Source organism: Barbatula barbatula (genome assembly GCF_947034865.1).
Source record: "Barbatula barbatula genome assembly, chromosome: 11".
NCBI classification, from domain to species: domain Eukaryota; kingdom Metazoa; phylum Chordata; class Actinopteri; order Cypriniformes; family Nemacheilidae; genus Barbatula; species Barbatula barbatula.
In genome coordinates, this window is record NC_136774.1 from 23,428,698 (window position 1) to 23,453,607 (window position 24,910).

The 24,910-nt window shown below is 39.0% G+C and overlaps 3 protein-coding genes across 5 annotated transcripts; 1 reads left to right on the top strand and 2 right to left on the bottom strand.

The window, feature by feature from the left end:
* Positions 1-86: 86 nt before the first annotated feature.
* LOC306900978 (phosphatidylinositol 4-phosphate 5-kinase-like protein 1) lies at positions 87-5,389 on the bottom strand. Of its 2 annotated transcripts, XM_079468377.1 has the most exons (10): positions 5,223-5,389; positions 4,455-4,631; positions 4,327-4,377; positions 2,742-2,896; positions 2,530-2,654; positions 1,952-1,983; positions 1,803-1,858; positions 1,364-1,476; positions 1,014-1,176; positions 87-856 (listed from the first exon to the last, which is right to left on the bottom strand). In XM_079468377.1, exons 2-10 carry the CDS (start codon positions 4,629-4,631, stop codon positions 481-483), a joined length of 1,248 nt encoding a protein of 415 aa, XP_079324503.1. In that variant the 5' UTR covers positions 5,223-5,389; the 3' UTR covers positions 87-480. The 2 variants fall into 2 exon arrangements, with proteins under 2 accessions (XP_079324503.1, XP_079324504.1); XM_079468378.1 differs by lacking the exon at positions 4,327-4,377 and having other exon boundaries at positions 95-856; positions 5,223-5,330.
* A 224-nt stretch (positions 5,390-5,613) lies between these two features.
* LOC306900734 (uncharacterized protein) lies at positions 5,614-9,696 on the top strand. Its single transcript, XM_079467985.1, has 4 exons — positions 5,614-5,967; positions 6,937-7,046; positions 8,051-8,266; positions 8,458-9,696. Exons 1-4 carry the CDS (start codon positions 5,645-5,647, stop codon positions 8,613-8,615), a joined length of 807 nt encoding a protein of 268 aa, XP_079324111.1. The 5' UTR covers positions 5,614-5,644; the 3' UTR covers positions 8,616-9,696.
* Positions 8,765-24,767, bottom strand: eeig1a (estrogen-induced osteoclastogenesis regulator 1a). 2 transcript variants are annotated; one of them, XM_079467983.1, is made up of 11 exons: positions 24,107-24,767; positions 15,378-15,498; positions 15,127-15,156; positions 13,216-13,332; positions 13,089-13,135; positions 12,897-13,009; positions 12,331-12,423; positions 11,853-12,021; positions 11,647-11,768; positions 11,490-11,559; positions 8,765-10,408 (listed from the first exon to the last, which is right to left on the bottom strand). In XM_079467983.1, the coding sequence occupies exons 1-11, from the start codon at positions 24,247-24,249 to the stop codon at positions 10,363-10,365; spliced, it is 1,071 nt and encodes a 356-aa protein (XP_079324109.1). In that variant the 5' UTR covers positions 24,250-24,767; the 3' UTR covers positions 8,765-10,362. The 2 variants fall into 2 exon arrangements, with proteins under 2 accessions (XP_079324109.1, XP_079324110.1); XM_079467984.1 differs by lacking the exon at positions 24,107-24,767 and adding an exon at positions 16,358-16,587.
* Between the last annotated feature and the right edge of the window lie 143 nt (positions 24,768-24,910).

Here is a 24,910-nt window from a genome sequence, read left to right on the forward strand (position 1 = left end):
AATAATAAACATAAAATCATTGTTATTTATACTAGTCACCGAACTGCAGGACCTCGAAGCGTGAAAGATATTTTGATGCACATTTTGAGGCGTCAAATGAATCTTATGAATTTATTTAAAGGGCGAGGATACAGTTTCGTTTAAAGAAAGTGAAAATGCATTAAAATGTGAATTAACATTTTTATTTGTTTTATTTAAAACATTGTGAGCTTCGGAAAGTGACTGATGCTGGTAACAGTAATAATAAAAGTAAAATAAAATAATAATTCAAAACAATATAAGACTTTGATCAAATGTAACACTTTTAAACATAAACAATGAATTAAAAAAGCTAATTATTTTATTTCTAAATTAAATATATCACGTGGTCAACAGCAATTGTAATGGGTTTGTCGCACCAGTGTGGACACAATGAAAAATGATAATGGGTTCTAATGAGTTCCTGTTGTCTTTGGTCGTGTTGCGTCCGGTGTTAGAATCCTACTTTGTGTGCTTTTCAACCCACTGAACGAATCTCAAAGAGTAAGCAGAGGGGCTTACTGTGGAAAACGCTCGTCTTGGATACTTAATCCTCTTCCATAGATTCTCAAGCTTCTTTTTAAATCCATATTCTGTGAAAATATCTATAATGCCCACCAAATATCTGGAATGAGGTCCATCGATCACGTGAAGAGGGTTTCTGAAGTCCGGCAGCAGTCTCCGGTTCTGCTGAGGGTCCTGAGAATGAGCTCCATGCCGGTGACCGAACTGAATTTCTTCGGCTGTTTCACGTTCAGACGCCAGCGTGTGAGAGTCTCTCTCTTCCGAACGGCTGCTGAATGAGCGAGAATGAGCGGGGAGGTTCGGATCCAGAGATCTACACAAAAGACAGAACACACGTGCGCAGTATTCATCACAATCATGTAAAGATGCACAAATCATAAATAAAGACTCACGGTATAATATTTCCATGAATTGATAAAACATTGGAGTTATTTTTGCACTCTTCTGGTTGTCCTTAAACCACCACTTACATGGTAGTGCGGTGAACAAGACTGGCGAGATGATGTTTCCGATCCACCTCGTCTTTATGTAGCGGCTGGTGGGCCAACAGAAGACTGTAGTCGAGCACGTTCATCATGCGGAGAAACGCTGTGTCAATCTCCACCTGTCGGACCAACCAGGAGCGCTGTTCTCCTGCAAACACGACCACAAGACTTTATCATACAGTATAAATACATCAGATCATTTTGACCAATCATTTAAAATGAATATAACAATACAGAATAATTGGTGACATCATACAGTGGTCTGTCGCTGGGAGATGACTCATGCCTTGTTTAGAGCCACATTACAACTAAATGACTTCTTAAATGTTCTCTACCAAGAGTGATGTGCTGTCCCTCGAAGTTCATGTCCTTTAGAATAACGATCGCTTCCTCTTTCTTAGGAGTGGGATCCGTCCAACGGCCCACCTCACAACCTTTGATGTCATACCTGTAAAAACATGAGATGGGATTAGAATACGATCAGGACTTTAAGGAACAGCGTAGACGAAACTACTGTATATGAAAGTAATTCTGTCATCATTTACTCACATTCTTGTCATTTTAAACCTGTATGAGTTTTTTTCTTCCACAGAACACAAACGAAGATGTTTTGAAGACAGTTTGTAACCGAACAGCACTGGGCCTCATTCGCTTCTATTGTATGGACACTTTGTGAATTGCACGCGACTGGGGGGCCGGTTAACAACATTCTTCAAAATATCTTACATCTTTTTTGGGGTGAACGATAACTTTAACAACATATTCTTTTTTTACCTGGCCATGACCCTCACATCAGGATAGAAGACGCTTTGCATCACAATGAAATATTTCTGAAAATAAATCAGACGTCATGTTCATCTTTAAAGGATTATACACTACATGATACATTCTACGAAGAAAAGTACAAATCCATACATATTCACCTTTGTTTCGCCTGAAATAATCTGATGCACACCTAGAAATGACATTTAACAATATAATAGATCTGTAGTATTTTTTTATAAATAGTAGGGTTCAAAAACTCTAAAACACAGCATTATATGAACATTTACGGATGTTCTCAAATCTCTATTTTCTGCAGGGTTGGGAATGGAATTTCGATTATCGATTTCCAGTTTCAATTCCACAGGTGAATGAAAACATTTAGATATCAACCTGTTATCTCATTTGGCCTGCGAATGGACTGGTTTGCAAAAAGTATATATTTATGAGCACCATTGTGTGTATATTTATAGACAAGGCATCCAAGTTTTGTCCGCTTTATACAATTTGTATTAAAATATAGCTTAACTATATCATGGTTGAACTGTAGTTAGTATGATGAAACTATTGTCAATTTGTTATCACAAATGAACACAAGCACATGTCTGAAAATAAGCACAAATGAGTTGATAAGAGGGATCCGATTCCTATTCTGTTCGATTCCCAACCCCAATTTTCTGTACTTTTATATCTTGCAATTGAGACTTTATCACATGAGGACTGCAAAGTCGTGTCTTACCGAGTATTTTCACCAGCAGTGAATGGGGGTATTTGTGAAGGTGCTCTGTATACATTCTTAAGTTGGACAGGAAAAGGTGAATTTCTCTTTTAGTCTGTGTTTTCAGGAAGAATCTTCTGTCATGCCTGTAGCAAACAGGACACAGTTATCAACACGGTTAATGTGAGAGGATTGAGATGATGAGAGATGGATCTGAATGACAGAGAACACACGTGATGAAGAAGTCGGCTTTGCTCTTGGAGTTACTGATAAACTGCAGGTACGGTTCAGGTGAGGCCAGTGAAGTCTCGTACTCTTCCTTGCTTATGTTCACAGAGCGACGCAGGTTGGCAAACGCAGGACCAGCAAACGTTTTCATCAGAAAACCCTGGAGAAAAAACACATGGATTCAAATACACAGCCAACAGTGTCCAGTCATAACAAACTCCTTAAGAAAACACTCAGTGATTCACTTATAAGAGCGTATAAGAGTGTTTTTATAATTCAAGAAGTTTGTTGCAGCCGGTGTCAAAAACCTACATTTTCATTAAGGATCATTTCATTTCTATGACACTTAGGGATGTAACGATTCACCGATTCACCATAATAAAAGGGCAAAAAAGGGCCTCAACCCGTCCTGTAAAGAATCGTGAATAAAATCGCATCGTGAGGTGAGTGAATCGTAAATCGCATCGCGAGGTGAGTGAATCGCGAATCGCATCGTGAGATGAGTGAATCGTGAATCGCATCGTGAGGTGAATGAATCGTGAATCGCATCGTGAGGTGAGTGAATCGTGAATCGCATCGTGAGGTGAGTGAATCGTGAATCGCATCGCGAGTTGAGTGAATCGTGAATCGCATCGCGAGGTGAGTGAATCGTGAATCGCATCGTGAGATGAGTGAATCGCATCATGAGGTGAGTGAATCGTGAATCGCATCGTGAGATGAGTGAATCGCATCGTGAGATGAGTGTCGCATCGTGAGGTGAGTGAATCGTGAATCGCATCGTGAGGTGAGTGAATCGTGAATCGCATCGTGAGATGAGTGAATCGTGAATCGCATCGTGAGATGAGTGTCGCATCGTGAGGTGAGTGAATCGTGAATCGCATCGTGAGGTGAGTGAATCGTGAATCGCATCGCGAGTTGATTGAATCGTGAATCGCATCGTGAGGTGAGTGAATCGTGAATCGCATCGCGAGGTGAGTGAATCGTGAATCGCATCGCGAGGTGAGTGAATCGTGAATCGCATCGTGAGGTGATTGAATCGTGAATCCCATCGTGAGGTGATTGAATCGTGAATCGCATCGTGAGGTGAGTGAATCGTGAATCGCATCGTGAGGTGAGTGAATCGTGAATCGCATCGTGAGGTGAGTGAATCGTGAATCGCATCGTGAGGTGATTGAATCGTGAATCCCATCGTGAGGTGAGTGAATCGCATCCTGAGGTGATTGAATCGTGAATCGCATCGTGAGGTGAGTGAATCGTGAATCGCATCGCGAGGTGAGTGAATCGTGAATCGTGAATCGCATCGTGAGGTGAGTGAATCGCATCGTGAGGTGAGTGAATCGCATCGTGAGGTGAGTGAATCGCATCCTGAGGTGATTGAATCGTGAATCGCATCGTGAGGTGAGTGAATCGTGAATCGCATCGCGAGGTGAGTGAATCGTGAATCGTGAATCGCATCGTGAGGTGAGTGAATCGCATCGTGAGGTGAGTGAATCGTGAATCGCATTGTGAGGTGAGTGAATCGTTACATCCCAAATGACACCACAGAACTCGACGGAGATCTCAGTTATACGGAAAGAATCACAATCATACCTCATGTATATCAGTTTCTTCTTTGGTGAAATCATCAGATGAAAGTTCATTCTGTAGATATCAAATCTGTTTGTAACATCGGATTTTTCGTAAAAAAAAGCACATTATAATACACGGACACTACTCACAGATGCCGGGTCATCAGGAGTGTGCTGTGCCGCAGTGGAAAGACCTGTCTTCATCATACAGGTGAGCTCATAAAACTCATGAGCTTCATCGATCTCAAAAACACCCAACAGAGTCCAGCGTGACATCAGCCCCGCCCACTGACGCCGCCTGGTGGACGATCTGCTCCGCTGCGACATCTCTCACAAACACACATTTTAAACCTTATATGTGTTACTGTATTTTATTACTGATACAAAGAGAACTCAGAAGTGGTCTGCTCTTATAAATTATTATTAAAGATAATCGTTATATTATACAATGTTTATTTTACAGAGTACAGTAGTTGCCAAGAGTGATGTCCAGATGGCAAACTCATTTAATGCACGTTTTACTTCAGGTTTGATTAAACATCCAGATAAACCGTGTAGGATACAACATGACAAAAACATATTTTAAGGTATAGTACAAAATGAAAAATGACATCATAGCTGGATGTACTGTATATAGGCTAGAAAATGCCCAAAAACAAAAAGCTGAGTGTTTGTTTCAAACAGAGGTAAAACAGGCATATATTAAGAGAATTGCAAATAGGCTACCAAAGTTGTCATATTTAAACGTTGAATGAATGTATATATTTATATGAGCACAGCTAAATCGTGTTGTCAAATTAACACTCACAGTGTATATATAATCCACACTTTGTATATACACTGTGAGTGTTAATTTGCGATTTTGCAGTGTGTGTGTGTCTGTCTTGTCAATGTTGTTCATTCAGATTTAACACTTACAGTTTTGATTGTTGAAAGTGTGATTCTGTGTGATCCCACGAGCTCCAAATGTCCAGACTGTAAAGTTTCTGAGTGTCAATGACACGATCAAGTCGGTCGTGTTTGACTAAACTGCCGCGTTCCGTCAGCAGGTGTGTCACTGTACGCTACACCTGAAAACATCATGTGATGTCACATTAGTCAAATAGTTGTGCTGTGTAGCCTTAAAGTTATATTCGAAATATTACACAAAATAACATATGTGCAAACAATCATTAAGAAACCGTAACCGTGTTTGTTTGTTTGTTTGTTTGTTTGGATTATTTAAATGCTTTGAGGCTGTTAACACTTTGTGTTCTCTGTTGTGTGTGTTGAGTTGTGCTGGAATGTGACATGTTGGTGTGTTATCATCACGTGTTTGTTAGTTTAAGTGTTAACTGTGAATGTGCGCAATGCTTCTCTCCGTCCCGACCGTGTTTGTGATATTACGCGTTATAGCAGCGATTCCTCCATCTGAAGAGAAGCACAGCGGCTGTATTAAAGTGAATCTGTGTAAATGTCTGATGCGGGACGGTTCGGGAATCATTGATCTGGGGTCAGTGGCGGGTCAGGACGGTTTCATACAGCGACTCGAACCCGTGACACCCGCCGCGCACCCGGCAAACGCGGAGACGCTCGTGTCCTTCAGCCCGTGTGTGCCGTTCACTGAGCCTGAAGACTTCACTGTCACAGACTGCGCTGATGTCGCTGCGTGTGTCATCACACGGTGAGTTCAAAACACTCAAACAAATGGTCATGAAAGATGCACAGATCCCATTTTTGCAAGTTGCTTTGGCAACGTCAAGACTCTTCGCTGTGTTAAAAGGGCTTTGGAGTTTGAATCTATGAATCAAACTTCATACTTCAAATTACAACATGTAATACACACCACTTAACGTGCATATTTGACATATTTTCTATTTACTGATGTAACTTTTAAACCACATTCTTAAAGCAAACGCAAAACTTTTTACATTTTCAAAGAAAGTTTTGGTTTATGATGTCACTGCTGATTCACACACTCGGGGTTTTGATCTTTCAGTCCCTGTAATAGACGCTGTACAAATGGTGTGTAGACACACAATTACATGTGATTATGAGTATTACTCGATCATGTTCATTAAATTGTTCAGCAGTGAGAAACAGAAGTAAACAGAGGTCATCTGTCCATGTGCGTTGTGTACTTTAATCATTAACTCATATTTATTGGTAACACTTTACATTAAGGTACCCTTTATAAAGCATTTATAAATGTGTTCATTACTGATAAATACGTCTTTTGCAGAAGCATTATGAAGCAGTTATAACTAAAATAGGGATTCTAAAGAAATACCTGCCAAAAAGTGAGCCATGTTTAACTCGTATGTTATAAATGCTTAATAAACGTATTTTTTCATCTGGAAAGCAGATTCATTATTATCTTAATGTTGTTTGTAATATAGTCTGTCAGACTGGACACTGTAGGGTGTTGTGTTGTTTTTCTTACACCTGGTCACTATTCAACAGGCATTTCATTAGAATTCCCCTTTTTATAAATTTGGTTATAATGCATTTGTAAATGAATTATTAATCATTAATGAACACATTTATAAATGCTTCATAAAGGGTACCTTCATGTCAGTATATTTAATCTTTGACTCAACTGAATTAGACATGATGTTATTGAAAAGTGAAAATGAATTTTGTTTTGTTTAAGGTTTCTGCAGGACAGCAGATTGATGAATCATTATGTGAACTACGGCCGACATGAGGCCAATGAATTCAGCTATAATGATTCAGAGAAGATTCTCACTGTGTCCTATTACAGTAAGTTAATCTGTGGATGACCAAAGACTAATGAATTTGATAATTAAGACTTTATTTTGTGTTTTGCCAATTTCAAATAGCATTTAAAAAGTGGTAATATACACAAAGCACTTAAGCCATATGTGATTTGTGTCTTTCTATGTAAATGCTAAAAGGACATTTGTTGGGGATGTGCTTTATCCTCTACAAAAATCGACCAATAATACTCTTAAAATAAAGGTGCAGTGATGTTAGAAGAACAATTTTCGCTTCCAAAAAGAAATGTTTGAAGTTTCTTAAAGTAACAATTATACAATTTTTAAGTTTAAGATCATAGGTCTTTGTTGGGGGGGCAAAGCTATGCACCCCACACAAAGGGAGCCTTACAACAAAAATGTTCTGTTTCATGGAACCACACCCAAAGAGAACCTGGTAACACTTGATATGAAGGTACCCTTTATTAAGCATTTATAAATGTGTTTATTAATGATTATTAAGTCATTTACAAATGAATTAAAGAGCAGCTATAACTGCATGAATAAAAAGGGGAATTCTAACGAAATACCTACTTAAAAGTGACCAGGTGTAAGAAAAACAACACAACACCCTACAGTTTCCAGTCTGATAGACTATATTACAAACAACATCAAGATAATAATCAATCTAAATTCGAGTCAAATAAATGATGAATAAGTACATTTATTGAGTATTTATAACATGCGAGTTAAACATGGGTCATTATTTTGCAGGTATTTCGTTAGAATCCCTCTTTTTGTTCATGGTAATTGGTTCATGCTGCTTTTGTAAATTATATATGTTAATAAACACATTTATATATGCTTTATAAAGGGTACTTTAATGTTCATTTATTTTTTATCAATATCTCATGTTATTGGTTTAAAAAATGAACGGCTCTGATGTAACGGCTGTGAAATGGCACACCTAGACCTCTATAATGACCAACACTTGAGTCAACAGAGGGCGTGTTATTTTGAAAGTTTTGTGACGTCATATTTCTGTCTCAGTTTATTCTCGCAGTGAACCTCAAACTGTAGTTCATTACCAGTGCAGCGTGAATCAGTCCATCACACACATCCAGAGCTTCAGTGTGGACGCACCTCTGCAGATCTGGGTGAAGAGTCCCTGCGTGTGTCCAAACGCATGTACACTGATGGACGTGGGTCCCGGGACCATCTTCCTCATCATCCTCTCCCTCAGTGTTACGGCTTACTTTCTGATAGGTGATTTGACATCTCTTGTAGTTCTCATCATGTCCTGTAGGGGGGCGCGACACAACCATTCAATCAAGTCAAGACATTTTAAGACAATATATGTGATAACCAACTATGAACAATACACATTATCTGGTGTATTGTGTTTTTATTGATGTTGATCGCATTCATGCAGTGATGTCATTTCTATATTCCTGTAGGATTGTGTGGTCTCCGGGCGTTCAGGAGCAGTAACGGCGTACAGATGACTCCAGAGGACAGTGTTTGGTGTGCGCTCTGTTACCATCTCAATGACCGGCCTCGTGTCAGCCCGAAAAAAGCAACATTCAAAAAGAAAAGAGGACACGCTATGGTCTAACCGAAACAGGGCCAGAAAGTCAGTGAGACCTCTGGACACATCCTGAGACTCTAATTCTTAAGAATATCGTAAATCCAAAAACATTTAGTAAAAACAATTGGCTAAGGATTATGAAAACAGTTGCTTTCTCATCTTGACAAACACAAAATAAGTTGAACATTTTAAATTTTATTCATTAAAAACAGCTTAGATTCACAGAAATAGTGCACTACTTAGAAATACAAGTGATTTTCATTGAAATGATAGATCTTTCTTAAGTTATATGTCTGTAGCTTTACAAAGGTTAGCTTATTTGCAGGAGATACACAGAGCTAGTGCATATTGTGCTCTAAAGCAAAATCCAGAAGAAGGAAAGCCGTGTGTTTGGTGCCGAGCGGACGAACGTCATACTGCCTGTGAAAGTTAATGTTTAGTGGATCAGGTTTATCTTACAAAAACTCTACATAGAAAATGTTTGTTACAAGGTGAGCAAATCCAGATTATTTTCTAATAAGAAACGAGAAAATCTTCTGTTAAAAAAAGAATAAAAAACGCATATACTTTAAAAACTCAGTTCCGAGATTTCTACAAGCAATCGGTTCATACAGACAGCACCACACACATGAATCACAGTTTTCCAGACATAAACTTCAAAAGCATTTGAAACACATGGTACTGTTAAACACAATCCTAATTTCTCTAGAGAATTTCAGGGAAGGAAAATAACCAGCCAGCTGGATTTGGAAAATGGGCGATGAGGTAAAGTTTCTCTGAGTGTCAAACGTTTAAGAATTTCAAAAACACGTGACTGGATGTCTCTACTGGCATCAGTCCTGTCTGACTGCATAGCGTAATATTAAACGGCTCTTTATGTTAGACCAAATTATTATTCTGTCCAAATAAACATGGATTATAAAAATAACTAAATATAGTTTGGCACCCCAAAAGATTTAAGGTGTAAGAGTTTAAGAGCCAATCCAACAAAAACATGAAAAATGCATCAGGGTCACATTTCACTCCTAAATAAAGAAATAAGAAGTATTTTATTATTTATCTATTATGCTTTATTGACACAAAAATGGAAATAAAATGCTCTTAATACATTTCTCTACATTTTATATGTCATTTGGAGGAATTGTGACCCCGACACGTTCTTGTTAGATTCACCCATAAAGTGCAAGAATTGATTTTGATAACAATTGTTATATAATATGAGGGAATATTGTGTCGCACAGCAACGGCTTCGTTCACTTCTGCCGGGAATCAGCTGAAGGTTGTGATAAAGACACGATGAAAAACCTGTTTGGATACAAGACAACAGACATGATTTTTCCTGAAGGTCAGAAACCAACGTTCTTCCTTTCACTGTATTCAGACCAGCTGATACTCCAGGATACACATCACACATCAGGTAAATCAGAAACGGAGTCCATATCAAGTCAAGATCTGATCGGTTTTAACGTTCTCTCAACACTGAGCAGACGTCACAACTGCAAACACACAGAATCAGACCAAAGCAAAACATCAGCGGTAACAAACACACAAGACGAACACGGCTGCATGTAGACAACATAAATATAGAACACGTGTTAGTGGTTCAAGATGAGATCCTCTATTTCTACTACTAAATGTTCTTATGTTGTGTAACTGTATAGCAGAACACTCTGACTTCAAAGACACAAACAAACAAAGTGTTGTATGGGGTTCAGACTCCTGGAGACGTCAGAAGAGGTTTGGCACTAAGTTTGGACTGAGACATCGCAGAAACCTAATGACTTTCAATGACCACAGGCTCAAACACACCAGCAGAGACTCTGTGAAGACAACACAGACAAACAATCATTAGTGATGTGTGCATGCGTGTTTGCAACCCAGTATCACGCTGAAGTGTGTAACGGACATGCCAGTGCACTCGGGGATGCGTGTCAGTGTCACAATTTGTCGCCTCTAGACGTGAACATGACACGCATTTATGAAGATGGAGTACCAGCAGGGGGCGATCATTTCCTCGATGCCAAACAACAATCGTAACATATACCATATATTCTTTTATATTGGGGTGTAGTAGTTTTTCATTTAATCAGACGTCGCCTTTTGTGTGCATTTATTGTTTCGTATGCATATTTAAGAGCATGAACCCAGACCCCACCCCTAAACCTAAAAGTTTGTAACTTATATTATACAATATAAAACACAACACATAACAGTTTTATTCAACAAGTGCAATTATTCTGAGCATTCCCATGCTGAAGGACAGACCCGAAAGCAATCCCTTTTTCCGTCCGGCAATAATAAAACTCCAAAAGAGGAGCGACTACACACAGTGATGGGTACGTACTGAATTTCAGGAAGTACATATCAGCCGTTAAAACAGTACGTTCTTTATACTACGAGTGGGAGACGTATGAATCCGCCATGTTTTATGGTCATGTGACCCGTATGCTCTTTGAACTGTGACCTATTAACAACCTCACCTATCAACTTCATTTATTGTAACTTACGATAAAAATGTTTATTTGAAATTTGACTATTGCTTTACACTGTTTTGGTCAGTGTTTGCAATAAATAACGTACCCGTGTCTGACTTACATTTGCTCATTGCGTGTTTTATATGGTTGGGAAGCGGGTGGTTTTAGGGTAGGGGTGGGGTTAGGTGCTGTAAAATATTTATTAAAGCACAAATAATAGGGACTTATAACATCGTTTCGGTTTTACAAATGCAAAGAACGGAGCGTGTCATTTTCACACTTAGAACAGGCAAAGCATGACACTGACACACATCCTGATGTGGACCGGCGTGTCTATTGCACGCTTTGGCGTGTGTTAAAACCAGAGCAAACACACTTCTTCGTGCTGTGTGTTTGATGAGGATTCTACAGGCGTGTGTCAGATCACCTGTTTCCCAGCTGAATGCCGCTCAACTCCGTGGTTCCATCTCTGTTTACAAACAATCTCAGGTTACTATCTGAAGAAACAGAGAGGAGATAAACCGTCGAGTGACCCAAACATGCATGAATCAAATTGATACGTAAACGTTGATCAAATGTCATACCTTCATTGTTGCTGCTGTCAGCAAAGTTTTGGCTCTGAACGATCTTCTCCACAATATCATCCGCGTCCATGCGTGTGTCATTCACCCAGGACGGGTGATCCTCCACAGAGTCCTGCTTCCTCCTGTTAACGAAGCCAAGAAAACACAAGATGTCTTTACGGTCACAGACTCCTGGGTCAGGACCGCCCGCCGTGAAATGGACATACCGTGGAGGTCTGTTGGAGGGCAACAGTGGTCGCGGTGGTCGAGGAGGTCGTTCGGGACGGGTGTCGCTCTCAGACGGCGGGTCAGCGCTCACACTGCTGCCTGTAGATGTGTTCCTGCGGTGTGTCAGATCAGACAAACTGGAAGAACACGAGTGCTCTGTGCTGTAGCCTGAACACAAACGCATGAAAACACACACAGCTAATGAGATTGAATTGGAAATGAAGTCAAACAGAAACTTTTGAACCCCGTTGACAACAAAACACAAACGGCATCAGTTCGAGACTGTCTGTCTGTGTCAGTTGGATGTTAAGCAAACATTCCCACACACCAGCAGTGTCTCCAGAGAGCAGAGCATCGGGGAAAACAGGAAGCTTTAGGAAACTACTTCCTGATGTGTTACCGGGACGACATGCGAGAGAATGTACAGAATTCCCTGCAGTTTCCTGTCCCGTGTGGAGTCGACGTAAACACACACACCTGAGAGTTTACTCTGTTGACTGGCATAACTGGAGTTGCGTGAATGACCCGTGTGAAATGATTCTTCACTCTGATCCGCCTCTTCGGATAGTCCTGAATGAAACACAAATTATCAGTCATTCATTTCAGAAAACACTTGGGTATATCATGTTCTATAAGACTCTTCATCATGGCAGTAAAGATTTGAATTATAAAACACAATTCGGTAACACAAAAAATGATCATAATAAAGATAATTGTGTTCTCTACCTTGGACAAAACGTCACTTTGACATAGGAATGAATTCTTTTATTTTATTGCTTTTCTGCTGAAATTCACATAACTGCAAAGTGTACGAGTGCATGTTGTTGTTTATACAGAAAATAATTGTAATAATGTGATGAAGACTATTAGATGTTCTACTAGATGTTCTCAAATGACCAAACTAATGATTGACAGAATATTCATGTGTTATAAAAATGAGGGACTTGTGGCAGAAAGACGCGTCCAGGACCGTTCTTAAGAAAATCATGTTTGACATCTTAAAAGCAGGATTTCGTGAGAATCGCCCTCTTATGGGATCTTACCAGAACTGAGCACAGAAGCTCTTGAGACATCAGACGTCCCTTCTCCTTTACAGCCCGGCTGCAGGGAGTGATCTTGACCCGCCACCGTTATACATTTGGCGGTGCTTGGGGGTCTAAACACAGAGAAAGTGAAACGCTTACACTCATCACAAGAGGGCAGCGCAGCTCACATTACACATCACAAACACTCACGTTTTAAAACAGGGATCTCCAGACAACAGGGTCATTCCAATGGTCACCTTCAAAAACACCAAAGAACGCATTTTAAAACTGAAAAGAAATGCGTTGCAGTTGTTTCAGCTTCAGTTTGACCTCTGACCTTTAGGATGGAGTTGTCCTGCCGTGTGTTTCTGGTGTCGTATCCCTCCAGCAAACAGCAGCGTACGGTGGAGCCAGAACCGGCGAACTCCGCCATGTTCAGATCAGCAAAGCCCAGCTGAAGAATACACAAACATATTAAACATCAGACAGATGCTCCTCGTCCCATCCTTCTCTGATAAATGTGCTGATGTTAAATCTGATCAACGAGTATAATAAAAACTACAAATGGGAATATCTGATTACAGTCAAGATAAACTGTCTGATCACATCACACTGAACCATATGATCTCATTTTAAGAGCAGACAACTACAGGAATCGTTTTTAGACCTTTCGTAGACATTATAGTATTTGTTGTATCTGACAGTTCAGAGGTACACTTTCCTGATGCCATTATTTTTCTACTAGATCATCATTGTTTTGACTGTGCATAAATTAACCCTTAAAGCCACAATATGTTCATTTGGATCGCTAGATGGTGCACTTTGGAAACAACATCAAAAGGTGAAGGTAAATGACGTCATGTAGGAGAGGCGATTATGGGACATGTGGTTTTCACAATCCAGAGGCTTAAGGAGATCGCCCATCATGTTCACGGACGAGATAAGGAATGGATTATATTTGATGTCATCGTAATGAATTATCTTGCAAGAAACGTGTAATGTAAAGCTACGTTAGCCTGTGAGAATGATATTGACTTTGTCAAATGATTTGGTAGCGTAATGCTACACAGAGTAGCGTAATGCTACCCAGTTTTACGTGTTTAAAACAGTCATCGTTTATAAAGTCAACTACGTTTACGCTTGTTTGTGTTTCCTTTTGCCGCCGAAGAGTCATCGTGATCCATAATAACAGAATAACAGATGCTGTATGACAGATGCCTAAAAAAGGAACCTGGATACATTATGACTGATTTGCAATCAGAAGTATATCTGCATCTGTCATATATATTTATAGATCTGGTCACGTTACACCAACATTTTGGTTACATACAAAGTCACAAAGAATACATATTCATATATAATCAATTACAAAAAAAGCATCATGTCCAGCAATAACAGAAAAAGGGATGAAGTAAAGAAAAGGAAAATGAGAAAAATAATTGACTTGTACTGACAGACCAATATAACAGAACAGATATGTGTTCTTATCCATGTTTTTTCAAATTGCTCCTTTTGACTTTTTAGGGACAATCAAATCTTCTCTAAATGCAAAGGTTTCATTACACGTCATCATGGATATTTAACAGATGTGTTTCGTGGCACGTTTATAAAACTGGTAGCTTGGTAAAAGTTTACTAGCGTGTCAGTGAATTAACTGTAACATGCCAGCACGTGTTTTTATTTTCAGCGTGTCTTCAGAGAAACCCGAGTATTTTTAGATCAGGGAAATCCAAACTTAGCTTTACAGGAGATGAAAATACAAGGCGAAGTCAAAGAAGTAAGGAAGAGTGAAACATTCACCACCATTGTGTGCTATCTAGAGCACTTCTAAGTGAAGGCAGTGATAACTGTGGTGTTGACTGCAAAGTGTTTATGATGATGTATGTTGACCTGTCTGTAAGTGTGACCTCGACTAAACACTGTAAGCATGATCGCAAAAGTGAGTGAAAGCGATGTCGAATGTGCATATTTATATAATGTTTGCTTTTAATGACCACCTCAGGTTTGATTAAACCATCTAAATATGACTACATATAGAAAACCTCTAATACATATTTGAATAACATAATAGAAATGACCAAGGTTGGTATGTACTGTAAAAATCTGAATAAGAACTAAATACGAAACAAGATGTAATTTGAAGGATGTTTGCGTGTGCGTGTGAACTTCTGAACTCGGCTGTATAAAACATCGTTTGTTCTATAAATAAATGTGAGCAAAAGGGAAAGATGTGGAAGTGTTCACTTACCTTTGAATATGCTTTTCCTCCTTTCAGTTCCTGTAATGAAAACAGGAAGATTCTCGCGTTCAGTGACACTTAAACACAACTTCACCCAAACATCCTGCATAGAATCACCACACAAACATCTCAAACCATGATGTCCTTAATTCTCGCTCCAAGTTCGACTCAAACATAGACCTACTTATGAGTGTTTAACCTCAAACAACCTGAAACTGAAGCTGAGATCATTGAGACGTGTGTGTGAGAGTTCAGCTCACCTTCCTGACGGAGACTCGACAGACGCAGGGGTCCAGAACACCCGTGTTAGGATTGGCACTCATTTTGCACACAAAGGAGAACCTCTTTCTCCATCGGACCGAGTTCTCGTGGACTTCTTCTCTGTGGGTGAGAGAACAGCAGACAGGACACATGACATGTTGATGTAAGCTGTGACGCTGTTTGTGATGGCGAGAATCACTTCAAGTTTGCCACAAGCTGAGATCAAACCACATGATTCATTTCGGTTTCGCTATATGAAAGAACTTTTCCAATTAAAGTCCCTGTGAACCGGAAGTTGCGATCGTTTTTATTTCCGTATTTTGACTCATTTCTGAGAGAAATGGAATTCAAATGAGAAACATAGTGGGTGTGGCTTTCGTGTTTTTCTGCAATTTGATTGGATGTATAAAAACAGCCGTTGAATATTGAAATGGGACTGGCAGCAGACTGACAGTTGAAGGGGAGGAGTTAACAGATGCTCCGCCCAAACCGTCTAACATACACCGTTTAAGATGGATCATCATTGCAGGACGAAGTGCTTTTTCAGATTTTAAATAAAGATTATGAGGGCATTTCAAAATGTGAATGAGCCACATTGGTAAGCTATTTACAATAAATGCTGCAATATTTGCATCATAATTTTTTATTTCACTGGGACTTTAAGGCTCATCTTCATGTATAGTTTACACATAAGAAATAACGGTATGTTTACAAAAAAACACGGCTTTTATAAATGGTTGAGGGAAAACACCCCTTGCAAGTTGCAATAAGAAATGGGTCTACATGAAAATTCATATTATTTTGGCCAAAAATAAGTTCTTAATGTTTATGTTTTCATGTAGAACCATTTCTTATTGCAACTTGCAAAGTGTGTTTTACGATCTATATACATCTGTAGTCACAAACACGACTCCTATTTACTATACAAATACACACAGGCCGTTAGTCACATAATAAACAGGAGACAAAAAGTACTCACACAAACCCATAAATGTCTTGAAGGATATAAAACCAGCCCAGAAGCAACACTATTGAATATTCATGATGTCCTCCTGACCATCTGCTACACAAACATGCATCTGAAAATGAACCTGCTTATTCAAAAAAAATACATATTTTTTGCTAAAATTCAGAATAACACGCGTGTTAGATTAATAATAACAGATATATTTGTGTGTGTGGTGAACACCAATGTGTGCCTAAAGGAATACAAATATTAAGAGTATAGAAGAACCACGTACTGCTTGTAAAGCTAGATCAAATTAATCTGTTTAAGGATATTTACACATGTGATTATGGATTTGCCATATATATACACACACAGCAGACCTCCAGGACAAACCAGAGCAGATACACGTAGGCATCTTATCTCATGTGTCATGTGGCTTATCGCCAAGGACAGCATCTGTTCCATCCCAACACACACACAAACACACATACACACAGTGTTACGTCAGTCTGGATTCACTTATACACACAAGGGATTGGATTGGAATGACAAGAGGGTGAGTAAGTGATCAAACTATTTCCATGTTCAACATCTATAGAACCCAAATCTGCGGTGTGACATCAGAATATTGCGACTGACCAATCAGAATCAAGTATGCCAGAGGGCCGTGTCATAGTCAGAGAACCCCAGCAGCACCAGTGCAGTCTCTTCTCTTCCCCCATCGCATACTAACATTCCAGGACCCATGGTACTTTGTTTCATCGCCGTGGATACCACAACAGCCTTGTGTCCACGGTAACCGTCGCAGAACAGAAAAGAACGGTGAGTGTGAAAGAGAGAATCTCCAGATCAGAATATTACAGATGCTCAGGACCGACCGGCTCCAAAACAGCCTAGCAACCATGAAAAACGGTCCTGGCAACCGTTTCTACACAGCTCGCAGTATTATGACTCATTTCTGCTCTAAATTCCAAACCATTCAAAGTGAAAACAAGTTAAACCTCTTAGAAGAGAAACCTTGTAATAAACGCACAACACAACAGACATTGTGCATCAGTGCTGTAAGCACAAGAGCGTTTTCTCCTTTCACGCTCGAACTCGTCTCCCACGACAAACTCAGCGCTGGTGAATGAGCCGATTGTTAGGAGACTTGGCACCATTTAGAGCATTCAAAAGATCTGTGAGCGTCGTGTGGAATGAATATGCATCAGATGCTGACCGGACAGACGGACACAATCACAGACAGGTGACAGACTGAGTTTAGAATCAATAAAAGGGGTGAAGACTAAAATGTAACCAATCTCAGTCATCTTTTACTGCAAAAAAATATGAATTACTTGATTATCAAAATACACGAAAACTTAAGATATTTAACTTAAATTATTTATAAAACAAGACATAATATCTTATCAAACTATTATACTATAATGTATATCTGAGTTTAACAAGATCTGCCAATGGCTTATAAAAATGTACCTAATTCAAAGAAAAATCATATGTTTTTGCAACGTTTATAATAAGGTTGTATTTAATCAGGTTAGTTAACATGAACTAACACAGAAAAAAAGACGACGGAAGCCAACGGGTTTTGACCATCAGCTTGGTATGTCAGGGCAATTTCCGACCTCACAGTCTTAGCGTCGACTCGTTGTGTACCTTACACCCTTCTCAGATCTCATGATACTGAAATACACTTTGTAGAAAAGCTTTTACTTCCCTTAAGCTGCGTCTGAAATCGCCTACTTCTATAGTAGGCGAAAATGAGTATGAGCCATGAATAGTCTCAGCATGCAAAAAACAGTAGGCGAGAAATACCCGGATGGTTTACTGCTTCCGTCGAGATTCGTGAGTGTGGATCTATCCCATGACGCTTATCAATCCCATGATGCCACGGGAGCTGAGCAACGGTCAAATAACAAAAGTAAATCAAATAAATATAGCGGAAAACTTTAAGGTTGTAAGTGCCAATAAATTAAGTTCTCGTGACTAAATTATGGTTTTATCAACGCTCACGTGTAGGTTTAAACTATAATTTATTTCTGTTTTTATACATTTTAAACCAATTTGAGTTGCACTACATGCACACACCGTTATAATTATATTATATATCAGTTTGTATACATACCTGCACTATTTGTTCGCAGCCCAGCTGCAAATGCTCTGGCAAAGGACTGTACAGCATACTGCTCGCACTGTTTGAGATGTAACATCCAGTAAACTCGGTCACAAAACTATTTTAATATTTCAATCTGAACAGAGTTTAGTGACGGCCTGTCTAAGCCAGTTTACTGGATGATTCACAGGAGCAGAAATGTGCTGCTTGAACAGGATTGTAATCTCTCATCCTGTAGCTCAGTTGGTGTCAGAGTCCAGACCACCACAGCGCCTGCACAAACATCACATTCACATCAGACCTTCCTATACTATCAGCTACCGGACACAGAGGCGCTGGTTTCCCGTCAGTGCTGGACGACACAGGTTAAATGTACAGAGGCAGAGGGTTTGACTTGGATCTTCTGGAGTCTAAAGGTCAAATATTCATTTGGCTTTAATGAAAACACACACACTTTAAACGGCTGTTGAAATGTTGTCATTATTTAAGGCTTTCTTTGGTTTTCAGGACCGAATGGGGATCTTCTTTCAGAAAGGGTTCGGAGAGTTTTGGGTTATTTGGTTACAATGTGAGTGAATGGTGATCAGTTTTTTCTGTGCTTCAAAAGGACAAAAGCATTATAAATGAGGTCATGTGACTCACTATATTTTAATAAACAGACATATGGACAGATTTGGTGAAAATCATCCACTGTATAGCAGAAAAGGCACAATAACTGTTCAAAGACAACTACATTTTAGTTGTTTGAACAACAGGAGGGTGAATAATGACACTATGTTATTTGGGGGGAACTATTGCTTTATGAAAAGGCGTGCAAATAGCAAAAATGAACACAAATAAAACCTTCTGTTTAATCAAATTGAAAGCAAAGTTTATTCCGCAAATCCACAACAAAAGTTCCCTTAGTTTTATTATTGTAAAAGTGTCATGTATTTGTTACCCTTTGTATAGCCACATTTTTTCTACAAATATAAAAGACTATGGTTAATGTAGTAAGATCGTGGATAATTTGTGGTTTCAGAAGGGAAATTTAAGCAAGTTACATAAAATGTAACTGTGTGACACAAACATGACAAATATTAAAAATAAAAGATTATTATTGTGGACATAAAGATAAAAATCTGACTTGTCCTATAAGATGGTCTACAGGACAAGTTTTGGTCACACTTTACCATAAGATGCTGTTTGCTAACAGTCGTAACAATGAACAATTGAGTTTTTCAATTTATTTCCCTTTTTAATGTTAGTTAATTTCAATACAATTATTCATGGTAGTTCATGGTGCAAAAAAAAAATGTTAACAGACACGATGTTTGATTTTTAAAAATGTAAGTAAATGCTGAAATTGACATGAACTAAAATTTTAAAATGCTGTAGAAGAATTGATCATTGTAAGATTATGTTAGCTAATACAATTCATTAACAAATAGCACCTTATTGTAAAGTATTATACAAAGTGTTTTTTCTTTTCATACATTTGTATCTTTATGTACAAGATAATGATAAAGATTTCCTCGCTAGAGAAGCGTTCAGTCTTTGCTCTTGCAAATTCCACCATCTTAATAGCGACTCCGCCATGGAGCGAACGCAACTATCTCTTAAAGAGAATGGAAGATGAGACTCTGATTGGTTTACTGGACGTTTTTCCCAAAACACACCCATGACTCATTTTTACTGTCGTTAAACTCGCAGAAGTGTATTAGGACACGCCCCAGATCACGTGCTTAGATCGTTAAAACAGAGCCAAATGATTTATCATTTAAATTATGATAGACATTAACAACATTTTTCAATCGCATCACAGAACTCGCCCATAAGTCCATTGGTGGTCAAAACAGGAAGAATATCCAATAAATGAAGCGATCTCTCTGCCAACCTAAACTCGGTGTCTTCTGGAGAGGATAAGAAACAGACGGAGAGCCGGAATATTTTGCACAGTGCCTGAGTCACCGGCTCTCGGCCCCACCGCAGCACACTGGCCAAATCACATCTCAGAAAGGAAGGAGGTTTAATAAGACCCTCTGCTCCAAACCAAACACATCAACGGACTGTCGTCCAACACAAACACATGCCGAGTGTATCGGTCGTCACCTCTACAGACATCATCATGAAAACAGACTTCAGATTCAACCATCAAGACAAACACAGAATAAACAAACCAATCAAATCCACTGCCTGCGCCTGACGGATTCATTTCAACGTGGAACTGCAACCACAAGTTTTCGTATTTGCTGCAGAATGAATTGCGTTATTTTCCAAAAGAAAAGTCTGATGCTCATCGAGGCCATCTGACTGACATGCGTCACTTTCGGGTGGAAGATGTGAAGGGTGATCAAGAGCAAAGACAAAACATAAAAATGGATAAAAATGTAGTTCACAGTATGCGCACTTAACATTTCCATCAATACATTCCGTTAAATGAATCAGCTCGGGTCTCTCTCGGGACCGACCGTTCTCAACGAAGTGTCAATCAATGAAGGTCATGAAATTGATCACGGGTGATGTTTCGCTGAGCACCATTTACATTTAGTCATTTAGCAGACGCTTTTATCCAAAGCGACTTACAGATGAGGAAACATTGGAAGCAATTATAACAACATAGGCAACAAATTATAGATCTATAGACACCCTAGATGTTTGCGAGACTCAGTTATTTCATGGTCATAAGGAAATTGTAATCTATTCATTTGCGTTCATTGCCACGAATTTCCCCCTTTTTTTCGTGTCAGTTCAATTCATTCGGTTTAGGGGTGGTGTAAGGGCACCTATTTATCGTTGCCTTGCCACCTCATGAAACACGTTTTTTTTATTAAAAAATTGTATCCATGAACACGTAGATAAATTTCGTGCCAATGCCACAAACTGCCTCGAGACTGGGTTGGTTAATGATGAGCGGATCAAGAGCACAGAATGATGAAGCATTTAGGGCATGCTGGGTAAAATGCTCATGAAGGAGTACATGACTACACATGTGATGTGTATATATATATATACAGCAGTCGGTTAGGACATACACCCAGTGATTTGGCTTTCGGCGGTGGAGGTTTGGATAACAACACATGCCATGTTTTCCTCTTTAATCTCCTATCATCAAGAAACCTAAAAACAACTTGAATCTTTTTTTATATTCGGTTTAGTTAAATGCGAAATGAAAATAAAAAGACATTTACAATCAGAAACTTTTACGGATCGATATGATAAAATCAAGTATACAGCAGATACAAACTAAACGCTTTTTATAATGAAGAGAAGAATCTCCCATAAATATCACACAAAAAATCCTCTAAATCTATAATCTCTTGAGGAATTCTGTGAAAACTAGTGAGGCTTTTCATTTCACTCCATTTCATTATGAGGCGGGATAATATGAGCTTACGGTTCGGCCCACCCAACACTCTTAGAAGAAACTTCTATATACAAAATACTACACTCATAACCCGTCCTGTACTTCTGTCTAGTAATGACAGATGCTACATACGGTTTATTTAAAAATAGCTTCAGACACTCGAGTCAAATCCAGAGAGCAGAATCCCAGAGAGCTTGTTGACCGGAGCAGTGAGAAATCTCCCAGCATCCCCCGGGACCTTCATCAACATCAGTGATGAGTTTGTAGGGCAACTGAATCATACTTCTTCTGGAAATACAGTCGAAGCACAGAATATCACATATGTGCTCATACTGTCAGCTCTATAACACCTGTACAGTCTTCAGGAACCTCACATGCTTTGAAGAGGAGACGAGATACTTTTTAGCCCGGTTTGATGAATGTGTGACCCATCTTAACAAAAAAAAACTTGCCCTGACATATTTTAAAATATATGGCTTATGACGCACGCCACTAATGTTTTTTCTAGAGGCATTAAAACCAAACAAACGTGGCTCCAACAATAAGAAGCATTTGTCTGTACACACCATCAGAAGAACCACTTTCATTTGTCATTGTGTGACACTAATGGACTTCAGAACAAGTCAATGTACACAATGAATCTCTTTTGATTCAAACACAACAGCGTACAGAACCGCCGAACATCACAACACACTGAACGCTCAACGTCAGAGGAACAGATGGAAAAACACGTGGCATCTTTCCTCTCAATACTTGCCATACTTTCCTGTCAAGTACAGCAAACAAACACTCCTATAAACCTTTACATTCTAAAGTCTGTTTCTGCAGAGAGACTCTACAATAGTAATGGCAAAGGTCTTTCGGTGTTCTAATGGAACCTACTTAAGTCTTTTTAGGAGTATCTGTACTTTACTTGAGTCTTTATATTTCTGCAGACTTTTACTCCACTGCATTTCCTCAACAGAATGTATATATATTGATATATTTCCCCTTAGCACGTTGGTTACTACAAAATAAAAGCATAGAAACGGAACTGAAATCGACGAGTCTGCGATCCGGTCACCATGACGGTGCTGAACCAATCGTTTTCTTAAAACTCAACATGCAAGTGCAAAAAATGTGCTCTCCACACTTAATAAGGGTTTAATGTGCTAAAAACTGCACATTTTTCAGTTTCAATGAATTATCTAATGACTGGATTGTTTCCTCGCAAGGAAAGAAAGAAGAAAGGGACGGAAAGATTTGTTCTGATTTTGTTCCAAGTTGTTCTCTTGGGGAGAGACGGACCAATCCTTTCAAAAAGTTGTATGTGGTTTCTGAACTTTCATTTTGATGGTTTAATCTAGATTCTAGATAAAAAAACTGACATTAAATAGATTCAATTTAAACTACTGAGATTAAGTTAAACTACTGAGTTTGAGGCTGATCTTTTTCATAGCATCATTTTTTATCTTTATGCTAAAAGAAATACTTCAGTCATATTCTAAAAGGTTACTTTCACGTTTACCAAAGTACTTTTCTGGCAAGATATTTGTACTTTTACTCAAATATTGCTTTTAGGTACTTCACACATCACTGCTCTTACAACACACAACACATCTTACACAACCGTAAAAGTCAATGTACACATAAGAGAACTACATCGTAAAACTATAGGAGGACGGTCTTTTTCTTGTACTCACTGCCCTCTTCACCTCTCCATCTCTTGATTGTTTTAAGAACCTTCTTAAGACTTATCTTTTTAATTTTCCGCTGTAATTCTTGTTTAATTGTTTCTAATCATTGTGATTTTCTATTATTATTTATTTATTTTGTTTATTGTTATGGTTTTTACCATTTTGTAGCGCCTGCAGTGTAAGAAAGGTGCATTATAAATAAAATAATTATTCTTATTATCTGAAATACATCTCCAAACAGGAAATACATCTGGAACTGAGTGTGAGTCCTTCTGGTCACATGTTTTGTGAATGATCAGCAGATCAGACAACAGCTAATGCACATGAACCGAAAAACAGATCTATTGAATGATCAACCCTTATGTCATTACACATCCACAGAAGATCTGCAGGAACTCGTTAAATAGAGTTACTACATTAAAACATCTTTAAGTTTCCATGCACCTCAAATCTCTGATTCTTTAGAAAACTGTCATGATCACAAGAAGGATTTGACTCATTCTGAAGCCTAAAGAAACATTTCTCTTTAACTGAGTTTATAGCAACACAAGACGAATTCAAGAGCCAGAAATGCGTCGTAATGAGAAACAATGAAGAACCTCGTTTTTAAGAAGAAGAAGAAGAAGAATAAAAACGATGTTTACCTGGAGGATGACGCAGTGAAATCTCCATCTATCAGCCTCATTTTACAGAATAAAACTCCATTGACAAAGGGCACAGCCGTCAGCGCCTCCAGGGTGAAGTGAGTCTGGAACTTAAACTTCTTCTTCTTCACTAAAAACGCCATGAACTCGTGTTTATTTCACTGTAATGTCCGCGTTTACCGCCGTGTCGGGATGCAGGAGTTCCTTCTGTCCCTTTAATCTGGAAGCGTCATGTTGTCATTGTTCATCCGTAGAGAGAAAACGACACAAGTCACACGGCAGGAGACGCACACGCCGTTAGCTCGAGTGTACGTGATCTGTGTTCTTTGTGTTTTCACGTAACGTTCATTTTACGAGCGTTTAAATCACGAACCCACGAACGCGTCCGAGTCTCCGGTGCAGCGGCGCGCGAATCAAACATTTGTTCGCGTTAATGATGCTCGTGCAACGCGTCGCGTAAAATGTTTGTTTTAAGTGTCATCCGCGTTCAGATGTGATCATTCTGTCGCTTAATCACTGCTTGTGTGTGTGTATGTGAGTGTGTGTGTGTGTGTGTGAGTGTGTGTTTGCGGTTTTTCTAAAGATTATGAAGCGCCGCCCCCTCTTCACACACACAAGCTCGCGCAGACGTTCGCACTCAATCACACACACAGACGCGCCGAGCAAAAGTCAAATGAATAATAAATTATATTTCTTCTACTAATATAGTTTACTGTCGCATCCAAAACAAATGTTCGTGTAGTTTTACAGGAAAACAGTTGCATCGGTTTCCGTTATAATCTTCTCTTTTTATTTGTTTATTTT